General features: G+C 41.4%; 2 protein-coding genes across 6 annotated transcripts in view; one reads left to right on the top strand and one right to left on the bottom strand.

The window, feature by feature from the left end:
• Positions 1–26,926, bottom strand: part of LOC101137661 (cryptic, EGF-CFC family member 1B) — a 50,857-nt gene that overhangs the window by 14,914 nt on the left and 9,017 nt on the right. For 2 of the 5 annotated variants that reach the window (XM_055380742.2, XM_063694754.1), the window contains exons 2-11: positions 24,576–24,648; positions 24,012–24,135; positions 22,333–22,487; positions 20,745–20,991; positions 19,846–19,929; positions 17,988–18,428; positions 17,471–17,610; positions 17,033–17,178; positions 16,479–16,562; positions 15,092–15,202 (exon numbers count right to left, since the gene is read on the bottom strand). The gene's annotated coding sequence lies outside the window, so the exon portion shown is untranslated. Of the gene's footprint in view, positions 1–4,307; positions 4,620–15,091; positions 15,203–16,478; positions 16,563–17,032; positions 17,179–17,470; positions 17,611–17,987; positions 18,429–19,845; positions 19,930–20,744; positions 20,992–22,332; positions 22,488–24,011; positions 24,136–24,575; positions 24,649–26,926 lie in introns of those variants that run through there. The other 3 variants (XM_055380743.1, XM_063694755.1, XM_004032550.5) reach the window with 3 other exon arrangements.
• LOC129532087 (POTE ankyrin domain family member G-like) lies at positions 4,451–4,975 on the top strand. The gene has a single exon (XM_055380208.1). The coding sequence runs from the start codon at positions 4,451–4,453 to the stop codon at positions 4,973–4,975; it is 525 nt and encodes a 174-aa protein (XP_055236183.1).

Raw genomic sequence — 26,926 nt, 5'->3', positions numbered from 1 at the left:
GGAGCCTTTCAAGAAGACTGGGTGGGACTCCTGAATGTGGCAGGGGGTAGGAGGCCTTGGGGCTTGTGCCCTGTGGCTAAGTTGCAGGGTAGGCTGGGGTCCCAGCCTGGGTGGCATGAGAAGAGGGGTGGCTATGATAGCAGTGTTTGTCCTGTCTGAAACTCCTGCTGAAACTGAATCCCCAGAGTGGCAGTGTGAGAAGTTGGGTTCTTTAAGTGGTGATTGGGTCCTGAGGGCTTCATTCTCACGAATGGACTCATCCACCATGAGTTAATGGATTAGTGCGTTATGATATCAATGGGACTGAAGGCTTTAAAGGAAGAAGAAGAGGTGCATCAGCATGCTCCACCTCCTTGCCATGGACTGTCCTACACTGCCTTGGGACTCTGCAGAGTCCTCACCAGCAAGAAGTTCCTCACCAGATGTGCTCCCTCGACCTTGGGAGAGAAATGAAAATTTCTTTTCTTTATCAATTACCCAGTTTCACGTTTTCTGCTATAAGCAGCATATAACAGACTAAGACAGGTGCTGCTTGGGTTCAATGCTAAACACGTGATTTCTCTAACTTAGCAAATCGCCAAAGGCTAGGGTTCAGTCCAGTGTCTCTGATGCAGATTCACTGTTGGTGGCATTGGGCAAGGGCTCAGGGTAGCTGGGCAGCCTCAGCAGGGTGCAGTGCCAGGTCTCTTTCCAGAGGTGGCAGGTGTGAATGTACAGAGGTAGGGACCTCACTGGTTTTGGCAGACCGTTTAACCTCTCAGAGCTGGTTTCTTCAAGCACTACTTCAGCTAGTCTTAGACAAGAGGCTGTGGGGCTGAGCTTAGTGTGGAAGGGAGGGGAGATGAACACATCAATCATTAGCGTCCAAGAAGAGATGTGGAGGAAAGACTCTGGAAACAGAAAGCAGGGAGGACATTGTCTGCTTGGAAGAGCCAGCAAAACTGGGTGGAGGACACAGAGTGGTGGAGAGAGGGGCTGAGGTCAGCAGGTATAAGGTCAGCATGAGCAGTGTTAAAGAAAAATTACTCAACGTTACTAGCATGGCAGGTGGACTTTATTCCAGACCATTGAGGTAGGTCTAGGTGGATCGAGATAGATCAGGTTCAACTCAAATAGAGCATGGGCAAGGGGGAGCTGATAACCAAGGAGCAGGGTTGGGGGCAGTGGGTGGAAAATGACTAAAAGGTGATTCAGAGTTAAAGGACTCTGGCTAATCTGGCCCAATAGGATTCTTGCTGACGACAGGCCATGGTGGTCAGACTTCACCTTGGGGACGATGGAGGATGAGGAGCCTCATCAGATATGGAGGGCGATGAGGTATTGAGGGTAGGGGCTTCTTCCTAAACTGACTTACCAAGGTTCTTGGTGAAACTGGATTTTACCAGGATGTGCACAGATGGACGTAGGAGGAGGTTCAGGAGCTGGACTACCCTTTGGCCAAGCAGAGAATCTTTGTTAGCAGGAAGCTGAGGGCCCGTTGCAGGGCAGCAGAGTGATAGGTAAATAGGGGGAGCATATTCATTCATTCTCTCAACAATTAAATATTAAATGCGTCTGTGCTACCAGGGATACAAAGGTAAACAAAGCAGGAAAAAGAGTTCTGCCTTTATGGCCAGTACATTCTGGTAGGAGAAGAAAGAAAATAAACAATATAAGTAAATAGTATATTAGAGGAAGAAAAATGCTATGGAGAGTAAAAAAATGAGGGCATAAAGGGACATTAGGAGTGTTTCACAGAGAAAGTGACACTCTGGCAAGACCTCCTTTGCTGAGGGAGCCAGGATGCCTGCAAAGAGTGCGCTGGGCCCAGGAAGGAGCAGGGAGAGCTGGCCCCTGCTGTAGGCCTCGCAGGCCTGCTCTCTGGTGGAGCCAGAGAGGCGCGATCTGACTTTTGAGCCTGTGTGGAGCATGAACCGCAGGGCGCAGGGTGGAGGCGGCTGCGAGGACCCGGAGCCTAGGTCAGGGCGGTGGAGGCTGGAAGCGTGCAAGAGTCGCAGGGATTAATGCTGGGTTGGATCTGGGTGTGAGAGAAAGAGCACACGGGGAGGACTCGGGGTTTTCCGTCCTGAGGAGCCATTAACTGAAACGGAGACAGTTTTGTCTGGAGCTGATTGTGAAGGAAGGGCGAGAGGTGGTGTCTATGAGCATCAAGTGGAAAAACGGAGGAGACGCTCCTAGCGAGGGAGAGGCCTGGGCGGGGCGCAATGAGCAGGCAGGTGGCATTTGGAGCTGCGGGAATAAATGCAACCCCAGGGAGCAGGTGTGGACAGAAAACAGAAGAGCGGACTTGGGCAGCCAGGAGTCCCGAAATTTGCGCGGAGGAGGGGCCTTGGAGCGGGAGAAGAGTGGTCCAGGAAGCCACGTGCAGGGGGTGCTGAGGAGCAGCAGGGAGGGAGGCCCCCTGTCTTACAGCTGGGGGCTGCACTTCTCCATAGGCCATTGCTGCCGGCAGGAGCAGGTTCAGGGTAGTGCAGAGGTGGAGAACTGAACTGGAGTAGCTCAGATAGCGAGAGGGAGGAGGGGTGTTCAAGGTAAGACGAGACCACGCTTTGGAGCCATTTTGCTCTACAGGGGAACAGAGAAATGGGATGCAGCTGGAGAGCGAAGCATGAAGAGGATGTTTTAAAGATGGGCCAGGAAAAAGCACGTTTGTATAACTGACTAGAGAGGAAGATGTGGGTGATTCAGGAGTGAGGTGGAAGGCAGAGGTGTCCTTAAGAGGTCTAGTCCGCCAGGGCAGGGGTGTGGCCATCCTTCTGCAGTAATGCAGGGAAGACACGTTGCCGTGAGGGGGCAGCCTGCAGATTTATTTTATTTATTTATTTATTTATTTATTTATTTATTTATTTATTTATTTATGAGATGGACTTTTGCTTTTGTTGCCCAGGCTGGAGTGCAATGGCAGTATCTTGGCTCACCGCAACCTCCGCCTCTCGGGATCAAGCGATTCTCCTGCCTCAGCCTCCCAAGTAGCTGGGATTACAGGCGTGCACCACCACGCCTGGCTAATTTTGTATTTTTAGTAGAGACAAGGTTTCTCCATGTTGGTCAGGCTGGTCTCGAACTCCCGACCTCAGGTGATCCACCTGCCTCGGCCTCCCAAAGTGCTGGGATTAACAGGCATGAGCCACTGCACCCAGCCAGCCTGCAGATTTATTTTAATGAGAAAATCAAAGCAAAAGCAGGGGCATAAGTGGAGCATATGGATGGGACAGAAAACGTTGGAGGCTTTAGCAGAGAGAGGAAAGGGCAGGAAGGAGTCATCCACAGGAGGGGAAAGTACCGTCCTGTGACTGCTCCTCCAAGCCCCCTCTTGCCGGCGTGGACACAGCGGTCTGCACCTTGACCCTATTGCATGCCAGTGGAGCAGAGCCCCCCAGGCCAGAAGCCCTATAGCTGTTGGCCCTGGCTTGGACACCGGGCAGGGGGCACCGGGGCAGGAGCTGGCCGCGATCCTGTGGCCCCAAATGCCCCCTCGCTGATGGCCTCGTGTTCTGGGTGCAGAGCAAAGAAGACCAGGTGTCAAAGGCACCTCAGGCAGGCGCTGGGTTCAGTGGGCATCTTTTGCTCCGGGATTTTGAGGCCATTTGCAGCCAGCTCCGCCAGCCCCAGCTCCGAGCTGCAGACGCTGCCACGCACAACAGCACCGCCAGGAGTGTCCTGGGGGCTTTCTTCAGAGGAGGCTGTCAGCATCCTCAAGTTCCAGCCGCTTAGCCCCAGTCCTGCTTCAAGAGGCTTTTTTTTCACCAGAGGCTTCTCAATGGCTGACTCTCACGAAGTTTGCCAGGAACATAAGGCTGTCGGTGACATTCGTGGCGCCAAGACTTAAACACGTGGGTTGTACGCATTGGCCACTGTCTGTGCCACATGCACTGACGCCACCTGAGATGCACACGCCGCATGCGCACGCGGCAGTGGCTTGGCTGGCTTGTAATGGCTTGCACGCGCACGCCACACGCGCATAACGGTTTGGCTGGCCTGTAACGGCTTGCACGCGCACACCGCACGTGCGTAACGGCTTGGCTGGCCTGTAACGGCTTGGCTTGGCTTTGCGTTCTTTGCTTGGCTTGGTGTTGGTCGCTTGGCCTGGTGCTCCTCCTTGGATTGACGTTTCCTCCTTGGATTGGCGTTTCCTCTCTCGCGTTCCCTTGCTAGGCTTGACCTTTTCTCTGCTGGGTTTGGCATTCCCTTGGGTGGGCTGGGTGTTTTCTTGGCGGGGGGGGGGGGGTTGGCCCTTCCTCAGGTGGGCGTGGGCTTTCTCCGGGGGTGGGTGTGGATTTTCCCTGGGTGGGGTGGGTTGGGCTTACCTGCTGGGGTTGGCAGGATTTGGCTGGGATTGACTTTTCTCTTCAAACAGATTGGAAACCCGGAGTTACCTGCTACTTGGTGAAACTGGTTGGTAGACGTGATCTGCTCTCTACTACCGGCCTCCCCAGGCTGTTAAAAGCAGATGGTAGCTGAGGTTGATTCAATGCCGGCTGCCTCTTCTGTGAAGAAGCCATTTGGTCTCAGGAGCAAGATGGGCAAGTGGTGCTGCCACTGCTTCCCCTGCTGCAGGGGGAGCAGCAAGAGCAACGTGGGCACTTCTGGAGACCACGATGACTCCGCTATGAAGACACTCAGGAGCAAGATGGGCAAGTGGTGCTGCCACTGCTTCCCCTGCTGCAGGGGGAGCAGCAAGAGCAACGTGGGCGCTTCTGGAGACCACGACGACTCCGCTATGAAGACGCTCAGGAGCAAGATGGGCAAGTGGTGCTGCCACTGCTTCCCCTGCTGCAGGGGGAGCGGCAAGAGCAACGTGGGCGCTTGGGGAGACTACGATGACAGCGCCTTCGTGGAGCCGAGATACCACGTCCGTCGAGAAGATCTGGACAAGCTCCACAGAGCTGCCTGGTGGGGTAAAGTCCCCAGAAAGGATCCGATCGTCATGCTCAGGGACACTGACGTGAACAAGAAGGACAAGCAAAAGAGGTAACCAGGCCTGGGCATGGAGGAGGTGGGACGTGAGGGGATGATGGGGACATACCCTCCTAGTGGGGGAGGAGGGGGACCTGGCTTTCTCGCCTCCACAGGCCTCACACCACCCTGGATGTGGAAACCTCAGAGAGATCAGGGCACAGGCCCCTTTATGAACAGCAACACAAAAAAAAAACTTTAGCTGATTTCCAATCAAATTATAATTTCCCTCGTAGAACACTAATAGACTGTTTTAAAGTGATTTAACTTGCAAAATTAATTAAGTCAATGCAGCAGATTATTTTTAATCTACAGATTTTAAAACAATGTTCTATACATTATGGAAAAGTGTATATTGAGAACTAAGAATGAAGCCCCATAACACATCAACTTCAGGGCTAAATATTCTTCAAATAAAATCCAGTATGGATTTTATATCAATGTACCCTATGTAAATACGTTCTTTACTGAGGAACCTTAGAAGGAAACTGAAATGGGAAGATGGTTCCTGTGCTTGAATAGGAAGATTGAATTTTCTTAAGATGTGAGCTTTTTGGCCGGGCGCGGTGGCTCATGCCTGTAATCCCAGCACTTTGGGAGGCGGGCGGATCATGAGGTCAGGAGATTGAGACCATCCTGGCTAACACGGTGAAACCCTGTCTCTACTAAAAATTATAAAAAAAATTAGCCGGGCACGGTGGCAGGCACCTGTAGTCCCAGCTACTCAGGAGGCTGAGGCAGGAGAATGGCGTGAACCCGGGAGGCGGAGCTTGCAGTGAGCCAAGATAGCGCCACTGCACTCCAGCCTGGGAGACAGAGCGAGATTCCGTCACAAAAAAAAAAAAAAAAAAAAAAAAAGATGTGAGCTTTTTCTATTTATCACTTTTACATAAGCCAAATAAAAATAGCAAAGTTTTAGCATTTTTAAATTACACATGCTGTCTTTTATTATTGTGATAAATTAATTTTTTGTAACAGAATGGAAAAGGCTTGCTTTTCCAGATATCAAAATGTGAATGTGTTATTTATTTCCACAAATTGTTTACCAACAGCTGAAAAGACATCAATGAATAGAACAGAATAGGAAATTTAGAAATACCCAAATATATGTAAGAATTTAGCACTTGATAATGGTGATGTTTTGTATTATTTAAAAAAGATGGATTGTTCATAATTCATTTTTGGAGAAAACTAGCTAGATTTTTATGTCACAAAAATAAGAGTATAGATTAAAAATTTTAAATATACAAAAGGAGAAACATACCAGAAAAAAATATATATATATATATATATTCCTCCCTACGACAGAGCATCTCCAACTCAAGTTTAACTGTTTAACAAAGCCATGTAGCAACTGAAGATGGATTTGATTTCACTATTAGAGTAATAAGCTCTAACTGAAGAACAGTGAGTTCTGCATAAAAGCTCTTATGCAGATCATTCTGCTTGGTAAAACTGGACGTTATTGCACAAACATTAAAATAAACATTTAAACTTGGCCGGGCGTGGGTGGCTCACGCCTATAATCACAGCACTTTGGGAAGCTGAGGTGGGTGGATCACGAGGTCAGGAGATCGAGACCATCCTGGCTAACACGGTGAAACCCTGCCTCTACTAAAAATACAAAGAAATAGCTGGAAGTGGTGGCACGTGCCTGTAGTCCCAGCTACTTGGGAGGCTGAGGCAGGAGAATCACTTGAACCCGGGAGGCAGAGGTTGCAGTGAGCTGAGATTGTGCCACTGCACTCCAGCCTGGTGACAGAACGAGACTCTGTCTCAAAAAAAAAAAAAAAAAAAAAAAAAAATTAAAAAGTTAAATTGACAGACTATATAAATGGGTTTATCATCCTTTTCTCCTTTAGTATTTACTTTTCTTAATCTCACATCATGTTCTGCTTTACATAAAAAAGCCTCACAGTTTACAAAGCTCTTTCCCATATATGGTCTTAGCAATCCTGTAGATACCATCAAAAGCATCTTGGAGAGGTAGTGCAGTACTGGAGAAGCAACACAATGAGAAGACCTGGGCTTGAATCCTAGCTTTTACTAGCTGTATGACCTTAGGGATATGTAGCTAAAACTGCAGAAGAAATAAAAATGAATATGTGTCTAAAATTATAGAAGAAATAAAAGATGAAAACATTTTTAATGTTTTTAAAACGCCTACAACTTTGGATCACACAAATGACCAAGCTGATGAACCTTAAAAATTCAAAATATCGGCTGGGTGTGGTGGCTCTTGCCTGTAATCCCAGGACTTTGGGATTCACCTGGCTAACGTGGTGAAACCCCATTTCTACTAAAAATACAAAAAATTAGCCAGGCGTGGTGGCACATGCCTGTAATCTCAGTTACTTGGGAGGCTGAGACAGGAGAATCTATTGAACCTGGCAGGTGGAGGTTGCAGTGACCCGAGATCGCGCCACTGCACTCTGGCTTGGGCAAGAACATTTTTTCTGGCAGCCGTAATCCCACGCCTCAGCTTCTTGAGTGGCTGAGATTACAGACGTGCGCCCCCACGCCCTACTATTTTGTATTTTTAGTAGAGATGGGGTTTTGCCATGTTCCAGGCTGGTCTCGACCTCCTGACCTCAAGTGATCCACCCGCTTTGGCCTCCCAAAATGCTGGGAGCCACCATGCCTGGCTGATCCCACTTTCTGACTTTGGCCACTGCACTGAGGGGGATATTCTGGCAGTGTCGTTATCACTGGGGAAACGAAGGCCAGGGAGCATTGCCTTATGGGCTGTGACTGTTTCTTCAGCTGCTTTCACATAATCTTTGACAGCCTGCCCCCTCAGCAGGAAGGACAGGGATGGCTGTCACCGGCAGGCCCAGGCCCAGCCCCTCAGCCAGGTAGGGTGGCCGGAGGATGCCAGGCAGCACTGGCTCCCCAGCCTGGGGCTCCCCGCTCTCGTCCAGGTCCTCCAGGCGCACTGTCTGGTGGGGCACGGGGCCATCCACAACTCGCTCCAGGATGCCTTGGACCAGGGCTGGCTGGTTGCCTGGGCAAACCCTGAGGTGCTCCCCACCGCAGGTAGTTCAGGCCTTGGCTGTCCTCACAGGAGAGTCCCACCAGGATGGTGATGCGGCTTGGGAAGGAAAAAGAAGCCTCAGGTGGGCTGGGCACTGTGGCTCAGGCCTATAATCCGAGCACTTTGGGAGGCTGAGGTGAGCGGATCACCTGAGGTCAGGAGTTCAAGACCATTCTGGCCAACATGGTGAAACCCCGTCTCTGCTAAAAATTACCAAAAATTAGCTGGGTGTGGTGGTGGCTGTAATCCCAGCTACTTGGCAGGCTGAGGCACATACTGGACATAGGGACACCAGAAATCAACTGGCTGGCCAGCACCTAACATTAAAGGTCCTGCCAAGCAGAGATATTTTTTAGCTGAATCATATTTTCTTTCTGGAATTTCAGACATGCAAGTACTGAGATAATGAAGGGGTTACTATCTGGGGCAAAAGCTGAAAGGATACAGAAAGATGAAAATCATGAGGAAGAGCTGAACACAAAACCAAGAGACAGTCAAAGAGCGTAGCCAGTTCCAGAACCCACAGCCATCTAGTTCTCTCTATATCTGGGTAGGCTCTGCTCTAATTCATGCTTTTCCTAAGATCCTTGAGAAAATACAAATGACTGCTTTGCAGTAAAAGCCTAACTAAAACAACTTAAATTGATTGCCCAGGCTCTCACAGGTAAAACCGAGATTTGGTGAACAACAATGAGGACGATAAAAGAAATAAGAGGAGGGGGGAGGAGGGAGGGATAGCATTAGGAGATATACCTAATGCTAAATGACGAGTTAATGGGTGCAGCACACCAACATGGCACATGTATATATATGTAACAAATCTGCACGTTGTGCACATGTACCCTAAAACTTAAAGTATAATAATAATAAAATTTAAAAAAAAAAGAGACTCCCACACCACTTGTGCACCCCAATCAGAAGCCTGATACCCATCCCCACATGGACAGCTGCACAGGCCCTTGGGCTCCACATGCTTGTGAACACACATGTACTCTCAAGTAAGGACACGGGTTCTTGTGCATCAAGTGGTAGGTGGACAGGCTCCTTTGCCCATGACTGGGTATTTCTGGCAGTTTCCTGTTGTTATTCTCTTTGATCTTGTAATGGGTTTTGGGACCCCCACTTCTCCAGTCCCAGGGCTCAGAAGCCCACCAGGCTTTCCGATGCTCTCACTAAGTGTTGGCTTCTTGAGCAAGAAGGGCTAGGTCAGGGGGTGGGGTCTGGTTTTACTCATCTCTGAGTCTAGCCTCTAACCCACTGCTTGACGCAGAAAAGGTACCTGGTGAAAATCTATTAAAATCAATGACTGATTTTGCCCAATTTGGAGTGAGACATGCCCGCACAGTCTCAATGTCTAGAGAGCTTTACAAACCCCAGGGGACACTAGGAAAAACAAAAAAAGAAATAAGAGGAAAGAATTTAAAATGATTAGGGTTTCTAGATGGGGAACTAGAAGAGATGATGATGCTACTGAGAAAGAGAAATATGGTGTGAAGAGGAGGTTGATTTGAAGAGATACTGAATTAAGTTTTGGACATTTCAAGTCTGAAACGTCTGCAGACTATCTATGAGGAGATTGGAAAATCCGCAATTCAAAAAGCATCACTTAATACATGGTAGTCTAAGCCGCAGAAACACAGGAGTATCAAAAGACAAGTCAAACCCAAGTGCTCTTTGACAAAGCTGATGGCATATAGACAGACAAGACCTTCATAATGGAGTAAATGGACGCTCTGCCCTGATGTACTGTGTACTCATCTGTCCTGGAGCTAGGCTTCCCACCAGGCGAAAATGAAGGCCAGGAGGAGCTCCAGTAGGTCTAAGTAAGAAACTAAAAGGATTGAAAATCTGAAACTGACAGTGCCATAACCCCCAGAAAGAGAACGAAAGAAAAAAAGAAAATCTCAGATTTACTCCTTACACAACTTTATAGGTCACAAAACACTTTATAGGAGAGGTAGACAGTTTTTATAAGCACACACCCCAGCTTTAACATATGAAGCAACAGATTTGGAAAAATAAACTTATCTAAGATTATGCAGCTAAAGCCAGGTGTGGTGGCTCACACCTGTAATCCCAGCACTTTGAGAAGCTGAGGCAGGCAGATCACCTGAGGTCAGGAGTTCGAGACCAGCCTGGCCAACATGGTGAAACCCTGTCTCTACTAATAATGTAAAATTAGCTGGATGTGGTGGTGCATGCCTGTAATCCCAGCTATTCAGGAGGCTGAGGCAGGAGAATCACTTGAACCCAGGACGTGGAGGTTGCAGTGAGCCAAGATCGTGTCACTGCACTCCAGCCTGGGCGACAAGAGTGAAACTCCATCTCAAAAAAAAAAAAAAATGCAGCTAATAAGCGGCAGAGCTGAGAATCCTTAGCACTCTCAAGCCATAAGACTCAACAGGTTTCATGGAAACCAAACTGATTGAATCTCACTGAAGTATCTACAGCAGGTCCAATCTGCTTTCCTTTAGCTTTTTCTAGATCACCACAGAGAAGGAATACAAATATAACAGTTTCTGATCCTGAAAAAAAAACCAACCCAACTTTGTTTTCCAGAAATCTTTGCTATTTGTAAACTAGTCAGATTTTAGACTGGGCATGGTGGCTCATGCCTGTAATCCCAGCACTTTGGGAGGCCGAGGCAGGTGGATCACGAGGTCAGGAGATAGAGACCATCCTGGCAAACACAGTGAAACCCTGTCTCTATTAAAAATACAAAAAATTAGCTGGGTATGGTAGTGTGCGCCTGTAGTCCCAGCTGCTAGGGAGGCTGAGGCAGGAGAATGGCATGAACCCAGGAGGCGGAGCTTGTAGTTAGCCAAGATCGAGCCACTGCACTCCAGCCTGGGCGATAGAGCGAGACTCTGTCTCAAAAAAAAAAAAAAAAAAATTTAAAGAGGAGGGGACACACATCTTCTACCTTCCTCAACAATGTTTGCTTTTTACTTACACAAAAAAGGGAAAGTAAAAACATCCTGGTTGTATTAAAGGTTGGGGTTAGAATGCAAATATGGTTCATCTCAAGTACAAAAGAAAATTAAAAAATACAAACTACCATCAGAGAATACTATAAACACCTTTATGCAGATAAACTAGAAAATCTAGAAGAAATGGATAAATTCCTCGACACATACACCCTCCCAAGACTAAACCAGGAAGAATTTGAATCTCTGAATAGACAACAGGCTCTGAAATTGAGGCAATAATCAATAGCTTACCAACCAAAAAAAGCCCAGGACCAGATGGATTCACAGCCGAATTCTACCAGAGGTACAAGGAGGAGCTGGTACCATTCCTTCTGAAACTATTCCAATCAACAGAAAAAGAGGGAATCCTCCCTAATTCATTTTATGAGGCCAGCATCATCCTGATACCAAAGCCTGGCAGAGACACAACAAAAAAAGAGAATTTTAGACCAATATCCCTGATGAACATCGATGCAAAAATCCTCAATAAAATACTGGCAAACTGAATCCAGCAGCACATCAAAAAGCTTATCCACCATGATCAAGTGGGCTTCATCCCTGGGATGCAAGGCTGGTTCAACATATGCAAATCAATAAATGTAATCCAGCATATAAACAGAACCCAAGACAAAAACCACATGATTATCTCAATAGATGCAGAAAAGGCCTTGACAAAATTCAACAACACTTCATGCTAAAAACTCTCAATAAGTTAGGTATTGATGGGATGTATCTCAAAATAATAAGAGCTATCTATGACAAACCCACAGCCGATATCACACTGAATGGGCAAAAACTGGAAGCATTCCCTTTGAAAACTGGCACAAGACAGGGATGCCCTCTCTCACCACTCCTATACAACATAGTGTTGGAAGTTCTGGCCAGGGCAATCAGGCAGGAGAAGGAAATAAAGGGTATTCAATTAGGAAAAGAGGAAGTCAAGTAGTCCCTGTTTACAGATGACATGATTGTATATCTAGAAAACCCCATCGTCTCAGCCCAAAATCTCCTTAAGCTGATAAACAACTTCAGCAAAGTCTCAGGATATAAAATCAATGTGCAAAAATCACAAGCATTCTTATACACCAATAACAGACAAACAGAGAGCCCAATCATGAGTGAACTCCCATTCACAACTGCTTCAAAGAGAATAAAATACCTAGGAATCCAACTTAGAAGGGACGTGAAGGACCTCTTCAAGGAGAACTACAAACCACTGCTCAATGAAATGAAAGAGGATACAAACAAATGGAAGAACATTCCATGCTCATGGGTAGGAAGAATCAATATCGTGAAAATGGCCCTACTGCCCAAGGTAATTTATAGATTCAGTGCCATCCCCATCAAGCTACCAATGACTTTCTTCACAGAATTGGAAAAAACTACTTTAAAGTTCATATGGAACCAAAAAAGAGCCCGCATTGCCAAGTCAATCCTGAGCCAAAAGTACAAAGCTGGAGGCATCACAACATCTGACTTCAAACTATACTATAAGGCAACAGTAACCAAAACAGCATGGTACTGGTACCAAAACAGAAATATAGACCAATGGAACAGAACAGAGCCCTCAGAAATAATGCCACATATCTACAACGATCTGATCTTTGACAAACCTGACAAAATCAAGAAATGGGGAAAGGATTCCCTATTTAATAAATGGTGCTGGGAAAACTGGCTAGCCATATGTAGAAAGCTGAAACTGGATCCCTTCCTTACACCTAATACAAAAATTTATTCAAGATGGATTAAAGACTTAAATGTTAGACTTATAACTGTAAAAACCCTAGAAGAAAACCTAGGCAATACCATTCAGGACATAGGCATGGGCAAGGACTTCATGTCTAAAACACAAAAAGCAACGGCAACAAAAGCCAAAATTGACAAATGGGATCTAATTAAACTAAAGAGCTTCTGCTCAGCAAAAGAAACTACCATCAGAGTGAACAGGCAACCTACCATCACAGTGAATAGGCAACCTAGAGAATGGGAGAAAATTTTTGCAATCTACTCATCTGACAAAGGGCTAATATCCAGAATCTACAATGAACTCAAACAAATTTCCAAGAAAAAAAACAAACAACCCCATCAACAAGTGGGTGAAGGATATGAACAGACACTTCTCAAAAGAAGACATTTATGCAGCCAGAAGACACATGAAAAAATGCTCATCATCACTGGCCATCAGAGAAATGCAAATCACAACCACAATGAGGTAGCGTCTCACACCAGTTAGAATGGCGAGCATTAAAAAGTCGGAAAGAACAGGTGCTGGAGAGGATGTGGAGAAATAGGAACACTTTTACACTGTTAGTGGGACTGTAAACTAGTTCAACCATTGTGGAAGTCAGTGTGGCGATTCCTCAGGGATCTAGAACTAGAAATACCATTTGACCCAGCCATTCCATTACTGGGTATATACCCAAAGGATTATAAAACATGTTGCTATAAAGACACATGCACACGTATATTTATTGCGGCACTATTCACAATAGCAGAGACTTGGAACCAATCCAAATGTCCAACAATGATAGACTGGATTAAGAAAATGTGGCACATATACATCATGGAATACTATGCAGCCATAAAAAGTGATGAGTTCATGTCCTTTGTAAGGAGATGGATGAATCTGGAAACCATCATTCTCAGCAAACTATCACAAGAACAAAAAAACCAAACACTGCATGTTCTCACTCATAGGTGGGAATTGAACAATGAGAGCACATGGACACAGGAAGGGGAACATCACACACCGGGGCCCGTTTTGGGGTGGAGGCAGGGGGTAGGGATAGCGTTAGGAGATACACCTAATGTTAAATGACGAGTTAATGGATGCAGCACACCAACATGGCACATGTATACATATGTAACAAACCTGCACGTTGTGCACATGTACCCTAAAACTTAAAGTATAATAATAAAAAAAAATTAGAATGCTAAAATCCAAAAAAAAAAAAGAAAATTAAAATTATCTTAGGCAATTTAGAAATAGCAACTGAGATGAGAGCTGGAAAGAGGCCTTTCATGGGAAGGTGAGAAGGGGTTACTTAGAATTGTTAAAGGGCGGGGGCAGGGGGAGGTTCGACGCAATTTTCTTACTTTCTTGATTCCCTAATGCTCCAGTCCTTTGGACTTCTTGGTCTTAAGGCTATCTGAATGACCTAATTAGACAAGTTTCCCATCTTCCACTGATTCTTCACCGCCTCTCCACTATTTCTCAACCTCAATTTGTTTCCTACACACTGCCACTTGTGGCCAGCAAATTGACTAACAATGTACGTCTACTAACTTAATGGTCATGGATGTTAAACACTGTTAAACCCAGGAAACTGGTAAAGATTAAGTCTATAGCTAATGAGTGGCAGAACTAAGTCTAAACATGATCCTTGAGATTCCAAAATCAGTGGTCTCTATACGTATCATGTTGTCTCTAAGGCTCAATGACCATGAATGTATGGTTTGGTAAATGGGACCAAATAATGTCACAGAAGAGTTTTCAAAAGGAAGGTAAAATGAGGCAAGAAAAAAAGACAATGATAGGGAAGGCAATGCAAGCATCATATCTATTATTAAGGAAGAGCTCACAACATTTCCAGAAAGGCTTTCTAGGAGCCAGCCTCGACTGAGGGCAGCACGAACAAGCACCATTTTCCAGGCCACCCCTTGCACATCTTCATGATTTCCCACCACCCCTTTGAATTATTTTCTAAATCAACCTGATGCTGTCTTACACAGCATATTTTTAAAAGTTCTCAGAAACAGGCTCTTACAGTGTTATTTCTTCTTTTAAAAAAAGTTCCCGCTTATCATGTTGTACTATTTAATCAGAATATACTTGAAAACAAAAGATGCTTTGTGGTTTTTTAACTCTTGGTAATTAATCCATTGTAGGCAGTATTTTAAAAAATGATGTAGGACAGGGAAACCAATATGAAATGGGTAGTCTGAAAAGCAGTTACTAGATACTGACCATCGTTTTAGGAAAGGCAGGCTATTTAACCCACTGTATGCTCCCAGGTAAACTTGTCTTCAATTCTTGTTAAGTCAAATATGAAAAACCAAACTTGCCGTCTCTATAATTGCTATCAATTAAAAAATTCTGTTGAGAGGAGACACCAAACATAGTATTTCTTACCCCGTGCAGCATAATAAAAAATAGGATTCCCAGCTTTGGAAGCCCCAGCTTGGTAGAAAATGCTTAACGTTTTCAAAGCCTTGATCTCTTTCTTTTTCATGTACCTGATGCCTAAAAGAAAAAGAACAGAGTACCTCTGAGGCTTTATGTTGTCTACTGAGTATGTAAAATAGTCTATAATTGGATAAACAATAAAATACTAAAATAAAAAAATATTTTAAAAGCAACAGGCATTCTAAAGGGTAATCTGACAACATGCACCAAAAATTTCAAGGTATTGCTCTTTGAGCCACAAAAGCACTTTTAGGACTATTCTAAGAGAACTATTGGACGAGGATATTAACCATAGGATTGTTTTTACTCATGACATTTTTGTCCCAGACAGAAGTTTATGATTTTTGAATGAATTCATTTTATCAATCTTTTCCTTTTTAGCTTATGGATTTTGAATGGATGAAAAAGGCCTTGCTTTGCCATGCTGTTTTGATTTATGGGAGTTTATCCTCATAAATGGTATGAAGATATTTTTCCAGATCATTACTCAGTTTTATCAACACCATTTATTGAAAGTCCAACCTAATCTCCTTGATTTCAAATACTCAACATGTACAGATTTTTCTTTGTTGTTATTCCTTAAACAATATGGTATAACAACTATTTATATAACATTTATATTGCATTAGATATTATAAGTAATCTAAAAATATTTAAAATATATGGGAGGATGTGCATAGTTTATATGCCAATACTATGACATTTTGTATCAGGGACTTGAGTCTGTGGATTTTAGTGTTCATGGGAGTGAGATGTGGGCAGGAGTTTGGGGGGTGGTTCCTGGAACCAATCCCTGACAGATACTGAGAGACGACCGTATTATAAAGCTAGGCTTTGTCAAAGAAACATATGTAAATGCTTATTATACAGTCCATAGTGTTTAATCACTTTCTGATATGTGTCAATAAGTATTTATCATTAAAGAAGACTTAATTACTTCCTTTTTTTGTCTATCTCTGGTGTTTGAATCAGGAAATCAATTGTTTCTTAGACTCAACACAATGAGTTTCTCAAATAATACCTTTATCTATCTAATCATAACATCAATGCAATCTGAGGCTTTACGTATCTTATTTCCCAATAACTGTAGACTATTCTTCATAAACTGACAACAATAACTTCCCAAACATACCGCTCTCGCACATTTATTTTTCCTGAAAGTCTATCGGTCAAGAAAAAGTAGTAATAAAGATTAGTGTCTTTACATATTTTGAACACAAAAGTTTTACTCTAAAAAGTTTAAGTACACATAAAATACAAGTATAAAGCTGTAATGAAGTAGTTATAATTCTCACAGTAAAACCCACTAATATTTGAAAGTCATTTTTTTTACCTTGTAAGACATTTTACAACATCATCTGCTGCTTGGTTTGATGTTCCCATAACCCAGTCTGTCAGGTATTCTACCATCTTATTCCTATAGAATGGTGGAGAAAAGAGAAACAGCAAACAATTTTTTTGAAGTCACACCCCACCCCCCCCACACACACCTTTAGTCATGTAAGATTACTTATAGTGCAAATAATTTGGCAGATAACCCAGGTGACATGACGACTTTATAAAAGAGATACTGCTATCATAGATGTAAAAGCCAGAAGGAACAAGCAACGTGGATATTGATCCTCCATCACGGCCCTTAGTTATGCTATCAGATTGGAAACAGAATCAAATTCTTAGCTCAAGTACAGCAGAGTTTTAGAAAAAGGGAGGCTTGCCACAGGCACAAAGCTTAGGGAAATTTGAGGAGAGACATAGAGAAAAACAAACATGTAAACTGCTCTTTTTATGTCTTCCTTTCTACCAGTAACCAGATATCTACTCTATTTCTGTACTTCATTGAACAAATTAAGATTTACAAGACCCTACATTGCTCTTTTGAGAACTCACCTAAATTTCATCTCTTGGCAAAATGAGAGGTCATCTCTCGGCAAAATGAGAGGTCATCTCTTCTTGCCATCGTTACTTCAACCAACTGACACAGTTTCGTTTTTATTTCAATTGCATGGACCATATTCCCAAGCACACAAACGTACCTATACAGACATAGAGACAATAAAAAAAAGATCAGATACAGACATAAGATAAGGCATTCAAAATACTTTAATCATCAAATAAAACGAACTAAACGTAAGTTTGAAAACAGTAAGATATTTATTTATATGAGCATACACAATTTCTGGTTACCTTATTTTCACACCCTAGTTTGTGTGCAGTAAAGAATGGCAAATTATTTTATCAATTACTATCAATATCAATGTGTAAGAGGTTTTTCTTGTCTCTTAAATCTTAAAGTATGTTTCTGCTACATTTCAGTAGAAGGCTTACCTGACCAGATTTAACATCATTGTTTCAATGCTAGCTTGCTCTAGATGTTCAGAGCTGCCTTCAGTATGATTATCTAGCAAGTTCTTCATTATATCTAGGGTTTGCTCTACAAATTGAGTATTGGTATCAGTCAATAAAACCTAGAGAGAGAACAAATATATTAATGATTTGCCATCAATGCCCAGAAGACAGATCCCTAGAGAGATGAAACTGACTGATCTAAACACACAAATAGAGACATGCACCCACAGGCACACAGCCAAACAGGCACACAGATATACACAGACACTCATACCCATATAAAAGGCACGTATACCCTCAGGCACACATACACATCAGAGTTCCTAGAAGCAAGCTGACCATTCATTGAGATGATTCTTCTTTCTACAATTTTTTGACAATTTTTAAAAACTGTAAGTACCTAATTTAAATAATCTGAAAGAAAAAGGCTTCATTATTTCAAACAAGTCACTCTATTCATAGGGAAAGGTGAAAAATAAAAAAGAGCACACTTTACCTGTCCTTATGAGTCAAAAAACTTGCTGATGGGTCTTCTTCAATTTGTTAAATAGCATCAGATAAAGAGCAGGACTCAATTCTAGACCCACCAGGTCCTTATCATTGGTCCGTATTTGAAGTCCCACTTTCTCAAGGTTACACACCATTAACGACAACAGCTGATCCATATATTTGCTGACAGGTGTATCTGCGTTTCCCTCTGAGGGCATCACTGAAATCATGGAACCCTTATGTTCACTGACCAGACCCATGGGTGGGCTATAGGTTGCCAGGCCAGAATTACTTCTCTGCTGGAGGCACACTCCCCCAAGGGCACAAAGGAAGCCAGTCATGTTGATCCATGCCTGTAGGGAGTCTGTGTCAGACAAATCTACGGGTCCTCCTCCACTCACATGGGACATTCGCCTCTTAACAATGGTCTTGTGAAGCTTTCAACAGCCTAAACACAAAATTTTTGTGCAAAGCACGAATTAAACCTTAATTAGTTGAGACTTGACAAATTACTCTTTATCCCACATTTCTTCCGTGACAAAAGTACAAAAAAATGTAAAAAATACATTAAAATCAACCCCCTAAATTACCATATACATTTTTAAAGAGCCACTGATTTATTTTTGTCATACACTAATATAATTGCCCAAGTATCAAATTTCTGTTAAAAAGCTTTGATTTCACATGGATGAACCTTGGGAACATTATGCTAAGTGAAAGAAGCTAATCATAAAAGCCCACATATTCTAAAACTCCATTTACAGAAAATATCCAGAATAGGCAAATCTACAGAGACAAAGTAGATTCCTGGTTGCCTAGGGTTGGAGAAGCGGGGGGGAAGAGAGACAAGAAAGTGGGGGGGTTGTTAGAGGCAGAGATAGCTAAAGGATACAGTTTTTTTTTCTCAATTGATGAAATTGTTCTGCAACTGATGGTGGTGATGGTTGCACAACTCTGTGAATATGCTAACAACAGTCACTGAATTGGACACTTTAAATGGGTGAATTGTATGGTATGTAATTATATATTATAGTAAACAGTTATCCCCCAAAAGCTTTCATTCTAAAGCTACATGTCCCCTCCAAATAAAGGTATTAGGTACACAATTTTGCTTCATGAAAATATAACTTTTTTCTTATTGTAATTAAGCATGACAGAAAAATAACATGGGGGAAGAGCCAGTTTTTATAAATCTCCTAATAATGAGAGCAATATGAGCATTATAAATCATATACACACAAACACCAACTCATCAATTTCCAAAGTAACAGATAATACAGTCAATAGTAATAGTTGAATGAACCGTCCACGTTTTAAAATTTCATTTAATCTTTGGGCTCAATCTTCTGCCCAAGACATTCCTTAATTAGAATACCTAACAAAATAGCAAAATGAATTGTTCCCATGTTAATTTTTCTCTACCTCTGTTGCTCCTTTTCTGAAAATTCTGTGAAACACCCTGATGAAGGGAGAAAGAGCAAGAAAAGATAAAGAAATGGTCTCTGCAACAAACAGTCTCTAGCAGTGCTGCCCAGTATTTCTGTGATGATGGAAACACTTTCTCTCTCTGCTGTCTAACAGAGTAATTGTCATATGTGGCTACCGGGTACTTGCAATGTGGCTACTATATGACTGAGGAACTAAATTGTATTTAATTTTAATTATGTTAAAATTTAAGTTAAATAGTCACACGTAGCTAGTGGCTATCATATTACAAAGTACAGGTCTAGATAAACCACAACTAAATATCAGTCTTCAGACAACTATATGCTTACTTTACTGAGTGACTCGTGAAAGATTACCAAAGTGAAGTACATATATTTAGCAGATCAGTTAATAGACAAAAGGCAACTTTACAAACTTACCTGGCCATCTTCCATTTGGGCTTTTGGATAGCTAAGGATTAGTTTTGTTGCTTGTTCCCATTTTGCATGTGTATCTTCCCAAGCCTAAAATGAAGACAGTTATCACTTGAAAGCAACTTTAAGTCTAGAGCTAAACATCAATCAGCAACAGCCAAGCTTGAAACTTGATATATATTAAGTACTCAGATATTATACTTGTAATATGCACATATCTTGGATTTACTTCAAAAGCTATTCCTCATCACACATATGTAACAAGAGGCTTCCAAAATTGAGGGTGGGCGCCTGAGAGGGGTGTTTCTGTTGCTAAGGGCACACCTCAGTGTTTCCTGCAGTGGGATGCTCAGTGCGCCTCAGCAGTGCCATCACTTTTTCTGAAGTGCTGCTGTTCCTAAGCAACTACAACAGCCAATCAAGTCACTGCACTTAGAGCCCTGCCTGCCAATGGAGAACCTGATAAGCCCCACCCAAAAGGCAGAGTAGGAGGAGCAGAGCAAATGCCTCAAGTGATAAAGCCAAAAACTTCCATTCACTAACCTCACAGGAAAGGTACTTACCTTAGACTCTACAATGTCCACAGCACAAAATAGCCATTCCCACCTATAATTTACTCATGGGGTTATCCATCACTCCATATGTAAATTACATAGTCATAACTGATAGTAACATATACTGCCAGTTAGTTTTAAAATGTATAGCATATTAAAAACTCAGTGGGAGACTAACAATTTATTTCAAATGCTTTTTATTTTCATCCTACTTTGTTCAGAAAAGGATTTCAAGTAAGCTACTTGAATTTCCCCTGTAAACTTACAGAATAGTAACCTTAAATACATTCTCACAATCAGATGCCATGTGCTTTAGGCAGGTTGAGTAAAAAAACCACTATTCCCATTTACCTGTTGACATCATATTGCTGACAGGCAAACTCCATGAATGTGTTAGAGTTGGGCAAGAGGTTATGCACTGACACTTCATCCACCCCACACTGGGTATCTGCTTCCTCACAGAGGTGGCAGAAACAGGACATGGCAACCAGAACAGCTTCAGTGTGAGGGTTCTGCGGAAACACGTACAGGGCCACTTCTAGACTGGTCTGCGCTTGTCGGCAAGTCGGGGGGTTCCGCTGCATCCTGCTGCACTATCCTGAGAGTCAAGGGTGGTAGACATATATTTGCAACTTGGGTAATTTCATGTAAAAAACCCAACGACGCAATAAACTGTGTGTGTGTGTGTGTCTGTGTGTGTGTCCATATATATCTCAGCATACAATAACTCACAAGAGCTTTCTCCTTTAATCATTATAGGAATTTTTCAAACCCCAAAATATCTTGTCCAAATGAGAAATGAGATTTTCTGGACCAACATAAAGCTACTATCTGTCCAATTTCAAATCAAATAGGTATGATCCTATTCCAGATTCCAGAAATATAAACTGATTCTAACATGGATGGGTAAAACACCATAACATAAATCTACTGCAGTAATGATATAATGTACTTCCCAGTCAATTACAAATGACAAAAACAGAGGAAGTAACAGGAAATTCTATCTACTTGCTATAGGAAAGTAGTAAAATAAGTACACTGTGGCACTCATTGAAACAAGGGCATAAACAAGAACTAAATATTGCTGTAGAAGATAGACTTGATTCTGAATTACCTATTCCCCAAACATGAAATGGAGAAAATAATTGACAAAATAAATGCAAATTCCACAAGTAAAACAGACAATAATAAATAGCATACTGCTTAGATGTTTTTTTCTTTAACAAGGTTATATTAAAAATTAGGGATGAAAAACATTTTGGTTTGGAAAATAAACTCTTCTCTAATGATCTCATATTTTCACTTGAAATATGATTTATATTTAAAGGAAATAATACACACTAACGCAAATCACAGAAACACTTATCTTTAACATGAAGCAAAATACTTTGTTTTTATCCTTTTACATCTGTACCTTTGTTAGCTGGTACAAATTCTATACTTCTATGGTATGAATGGTTTTTCATGAGGTGGAGGTTATCAGATACAGCTTTTAAGTGTCAAGTGCTATTTATACCTTTTTTTTTTTTTTTTTTTGAGACGGAGTCTCGCTCTTTCACCCAGGCTGGAGTGCAGTGGCACTATCTCGGCTCACTGCAAGCTCTGCCTCCCGGGTTCACTCCATTCTCCTGCCTCAGCCTCCTGAGTAGCTGGGACTATGGGCACCTGCCACCGCGCCCGGCTAATTACACATTTTTTAATTTAACCCTTACAACAACTCTGGAGCAGGAATTATTATTGTCCCCATTTTAAAACTGAGGAATTGAGGAACAAGGGTGTTAAGAACTTGCCCAAAGTTCCATAAAGAGCAGTGATAGAACTAGAGTCTAAGCAGTTTTTCACTATTACACTATATTACCTGGATGAAATTTACCAAAGTTCATTCAGAAAACAAATAGAGCACACGAGATGATACAGGAAAATTACAAAAGAAGCTGACCATAGAGGAGTTCCCTTTTCCCTTCTGGAGAGAGGCTCAGGAGTATGTAGTGACACTTCAAGACCCATGGACATTTGACTGGTATTTCCACTAGAAGGAGTATCACATCCTACTCCATAAAAAAGGAGAAAGTGACAGGAACTTCTATCTGCCTGCTAGAAAAAAGAAAGAAATAAGCTTTACTGATGCACTGACAACCAAGAGGAATAAACACTTATATGGGTGGTCTTCCTGTTTGAGACTCTCCTAGAAAACCTCTCCTCTCAATCTCTATGCCCCACCTTGAAGGAAATTCACTAGAAACCCATTAGAACAAATAATGTTCACTTAATGCCTTTAAAATTTCTTTCAGTTTCTCATTCTCTAAATAATCAGAAACTGTTGATTCTACAAATATAAATTAAGTCTAACATAAACATAAGTAAAACATCAACAATGTAAATCCGCTGTATGAAAACTATAATTTGATCTCAATGACAAAGATTTTTTTTCTACAAGATTTTATCCTGTGCCATGTTGGTATACCTAGAAATCGACTCTGAGATTAAGTTCTTCTGGACCAGTAATTAACCCTGGTATATACACCAAGTATGTCACAAGAGTGACTGTGCTGACCAGGGCACTACCAATTCATTACTGGATTCCTCATACTCATATTCTGGAGATTATACCATAGGCAAGGGCACGAAAGTCTGAAGTCTAATCTCTTTCCATATGTTTGGAATAATGCCAAATTCTGCTATATTAACACATCAGATAAGCCAGATGTGAATAAATCCACTTCACCATTAGTCTATTTCCAAACAGAGACAATTTATTAATAACAAGCTGTATAATACTGAAAAGGATATGAGTTTCATACATTTAAGGCTTTTCACAGCTATGCTTCTAGTACCAGATAAAAACTCATTAAATCAAGTACTCCTAAAACTAGGCCATAATAGAATTCCTAAATTGTTTAACTATAGAAACTATACGTTAAAAGAAATGTTAAGACTCTTCTCTATCCTCCACAACCTCACCATGTTTCAATAGTTCAGAATCAAAAAATTTCACTCCACCCCAAGAAGTGTCGTGAAATTTTCAAGATGTGAAACTCTTATTGGAGGAATAGAAATAAACCTAGATTGAGGACCCTCAACCTTTTCCCTTTTGCTTCTTGATAGATAATTCTCTGGACTAGTCTAGCCACAACATCTAGGCCTTTACGATTTCTCAGAGCTATGATTCTGGAACTGGACAAAAAACTCATTAAATCAAGTACTCCCAAATCTATGCCATAATAGAATTCTTAGATTAATTATAGAAGCTATATGTTAAAATAAATTTTATGTATGAATTATGTCTGTGTGAACTTGAGAGTAAAGATAGAATATGCTCCTCAAGCTACTTTGGTTACGGCAGTCACCACTTTTCCTAGGCCTGTCCCATAGAGACCTATTTAACTCAACTAGAACAAGAATTCATCAACAGTGTGGTTTTAAGGCCAAAGTTTCAGAATAATTTTTAAAGTGCTAATTTGCCAGCCCTTGTCCTCTGCACGTATGTATCCTTTTGAGAACCTTGGGGGGAAGGAGGAGCTGAAATAGAAACTAATTTGGCTATAAAACACTTTCTTAATCTCTCCCCATCACCATTCCAAATATTCTCCCATTTTTTAAAGATGTCATTTTGCTTACCTTATTTTAAAGAAGAAATTTATTCCTGCAGGTCAAAATTTCCTGCAACCACTTGAGAATTTCTGTGCTACTAAGCATTTGATGACTAGTTAATTTCTTGCAGATGTAAAAATACATTTGTGAGCTGCAGTAACATAAAGTTCATTGTTACTAGCATCAATAATAACCTAATGCAGATATAACCAGACATAAGAATGCATTCTCCCATAATGAATACAAGTTTGGAGAAGCTTAGTTATGTTAAGCATGTCAGTTGAATGACAGGGAAATTAAGAAGAAAGAGAAATGTTAAGAAATGGTAAGGGCAATTAAGAATCTGATCTAATTATATCAGTATTCATTATACATTAGGTTTCTTAGAGACGTCTTAGTTTTCAGTTATGATCAGAAAGGATCAGTAAGTGCTCTTGAGCTAAAAATTACCCTCAAGGTCTTGGCGTTTCAGTCAAACCAAATGAACTTAGTGTGGTAATTTTGAGACATTTCATAAAAAAACACTTACGCAAAGCAAGAGCTTTGGATCTGCATGAATTAGTTTCACCATGGACAAGAGAAGATACTTACAGCTCCTGGTCTCCAGGTCTGTAGGTTTTTCTTTAAATTTAAGGCTTGTTACTTTTTCTTTAAACGTAAGAGTCTAAAAACCAAACAAAAACATGGTATCAGACATAAGACTCAGGATAATAGCTATCCAACCTTTTAAAAGAAATTTATTATGAAAAAACTTTGAAAAAAGCTATTTGTATACTACCAAATGTGTGGTATAAGTAGAAACACTCAATAGTAAGCATAAGGTCAGTATTATTAAGCTTAAAAAAATGGAAATTGTTTTTGCATCATTTATATTACTTTTTAATCAATCTAATAAAACAATGAAAATCTATTACAATACTAAAAGCTTAATATCAGGTTGTAAAAAACCTCCTATGTAAAAAACGATTTTCCAAAATGTAAAAATATAAGGGAAAAAACATTTGGTCTCTAGTTCTCACAAATCTCCACACTGGGTAACTCATTAACAAACATTCCCCCCACACACACACACAAGTATTTCACAGACTCTACAGTATTGTCCGTTGTAAGATGCAGCGTTATTTGATGTCCCAAAAGGAATGAAAACCCGCTGTCAATTGTAAGACACCATCTAAAATAAGATACACTCCCAATTTCAGAGAAGAGTAAAAATAAGTGCTTCTTAGAATTAATGAAATATATTATCTAGGCAATCTCTGTATTTACTAGTTTAATTGTAAAATTTGCTTTTTCCTTCGATGGCACTCCATCTCTTTCAAGTTACAGAATGCACGCATTTTGCCTGAAGAACATTCATAAAACAGAAAGAATTCTGAGAAAGGTAAACTTATGGAAAACATGTTTTCATTACAGAGACATAGGATGAATTAAAATAATCATAGATGTTTTTCAACCAAAAATCCAACAATTATATTCTAGATCTAATATCACCTATTATTATAACATATTTTCCTTTTCTTCTTTAAAAGAACACAAAACTATCTGATTTTGACATGAATGCCTTTATGTAAACATATATATAACATAGAAATAGTAGACTGTGCACCAACTCTGGACCCATAATACAAATGTCCAAGTAAACAGGCTGCCTTTCAAAGTTAAAAAGCGGACATGCATATCTACAACACAAATGAACCGTCTTCAGTGTTTAAGTGAAACATGCATTTGTTATTATACCCAAGAATACTGAAGGGCTGTAGTCCTCAGAAGGGAAGAATAGCTATTTAAATGCACACATTTATACTCAAGAATGTCACTACAGAAGAGAAATAGCAAAACTTACAAATAGTTTGCTTTTATATTTATAACTGCCCCTTAACCCCTAGGCAAATGTTTTACTAAATGATTTAACAAATTCTGGTTTTACTGTTTGCTCTCTTTCAACTGTATTTTTTCCTCACTCTAAGTTGAGGTGTTTCACCTTAGATCAAGCTGAAACTTTGGTTAAACAAATGTATTTACTTTGACGTAACTAAGTGTAACTATCAAATGACTCTTCTCTGATGCAGCCATTGCACAGGAACACAAGATCAGAGAACAAGTAGTAGATGGCAGAATTTTTCCTTATTTAAGAATAATTTCCAAAAAAGTAAATAGAGTCTTATGCCACATAACAACATTTCAGTCAATGATAGACAATATGTAACACAGCTGAAAAATTCCTATCACCTAGTGACATAGCCGTCATAATGTCCAAGCACAATGCATTACTTTTTGTTTGCAGCGATGCTGGTGTAAACAAACTTTCACTTCTAGTCATATAAAAAAAGTATAGCACATTCAATTATGTATAATATACAGTACTTGATAATGAGAATAAATAACTGTTACTGGTTTATGTATTTACTATAATACACTTTTTTTCTAAGATGGAGTCTCACTCTGTTGCCCAGGCTGGAGTGCAGTGGCGTGATCTCGGCTCACTGCAACATCCGCCTCCTGGGTTCAAGCAATTCTCCTGCCTCAGCCTCCCGAGTAGCTGGGATTACAGCTGCAAGCCACCACGCCTGACTTATTTTTTTGTATTTTTAGTAGAGAAGGGCTTTTGCCATGTTGGCCAGGCTGGTCTCAACTCCTGACCTCAGGTGATCCACTCGCCTTGGCCTCCCAAAGTGCTGAGACTACAGGCGTCAGCCACCAGGCCCAGTCTACTATGGTATACATTTTATTGTTATTTTAGAGTATACTCCTACTTAAAGATAAAAAGTTAACTATGAAACACAGCCTCAGAAGGTCCTTCAGGAGGTACTCCAGAAAAAGGCATTGTTACCACAAGAGATGACAGCTGTATCCACACGTTATTTCCCCTAAAAACCTTCCAATGGGAGCAGATGTGGAGGTGGAAGACAGTAACACTGATGATCTTGACCCCATGTAGGCCT

Source organism: Gorilla gorilla, chromosome 11, assembly GCF_029281585.2.
Source record: "Gorilla gorilla gorilla isolate KB3781 chromosome 11, NHGRI_mGorGor1-v2.1_pri, whole genome shotgun sequence".
NCBI lineage: Eukaryota > Metazoa > Chordata > Mammalia > Primates > Hominidae > Gorilla > Gorilla gorilla.
Note: the sequence above shows the minus strand (reverse complement) of the source record. Positions and strands in the feature narration are given on the sequence as shown.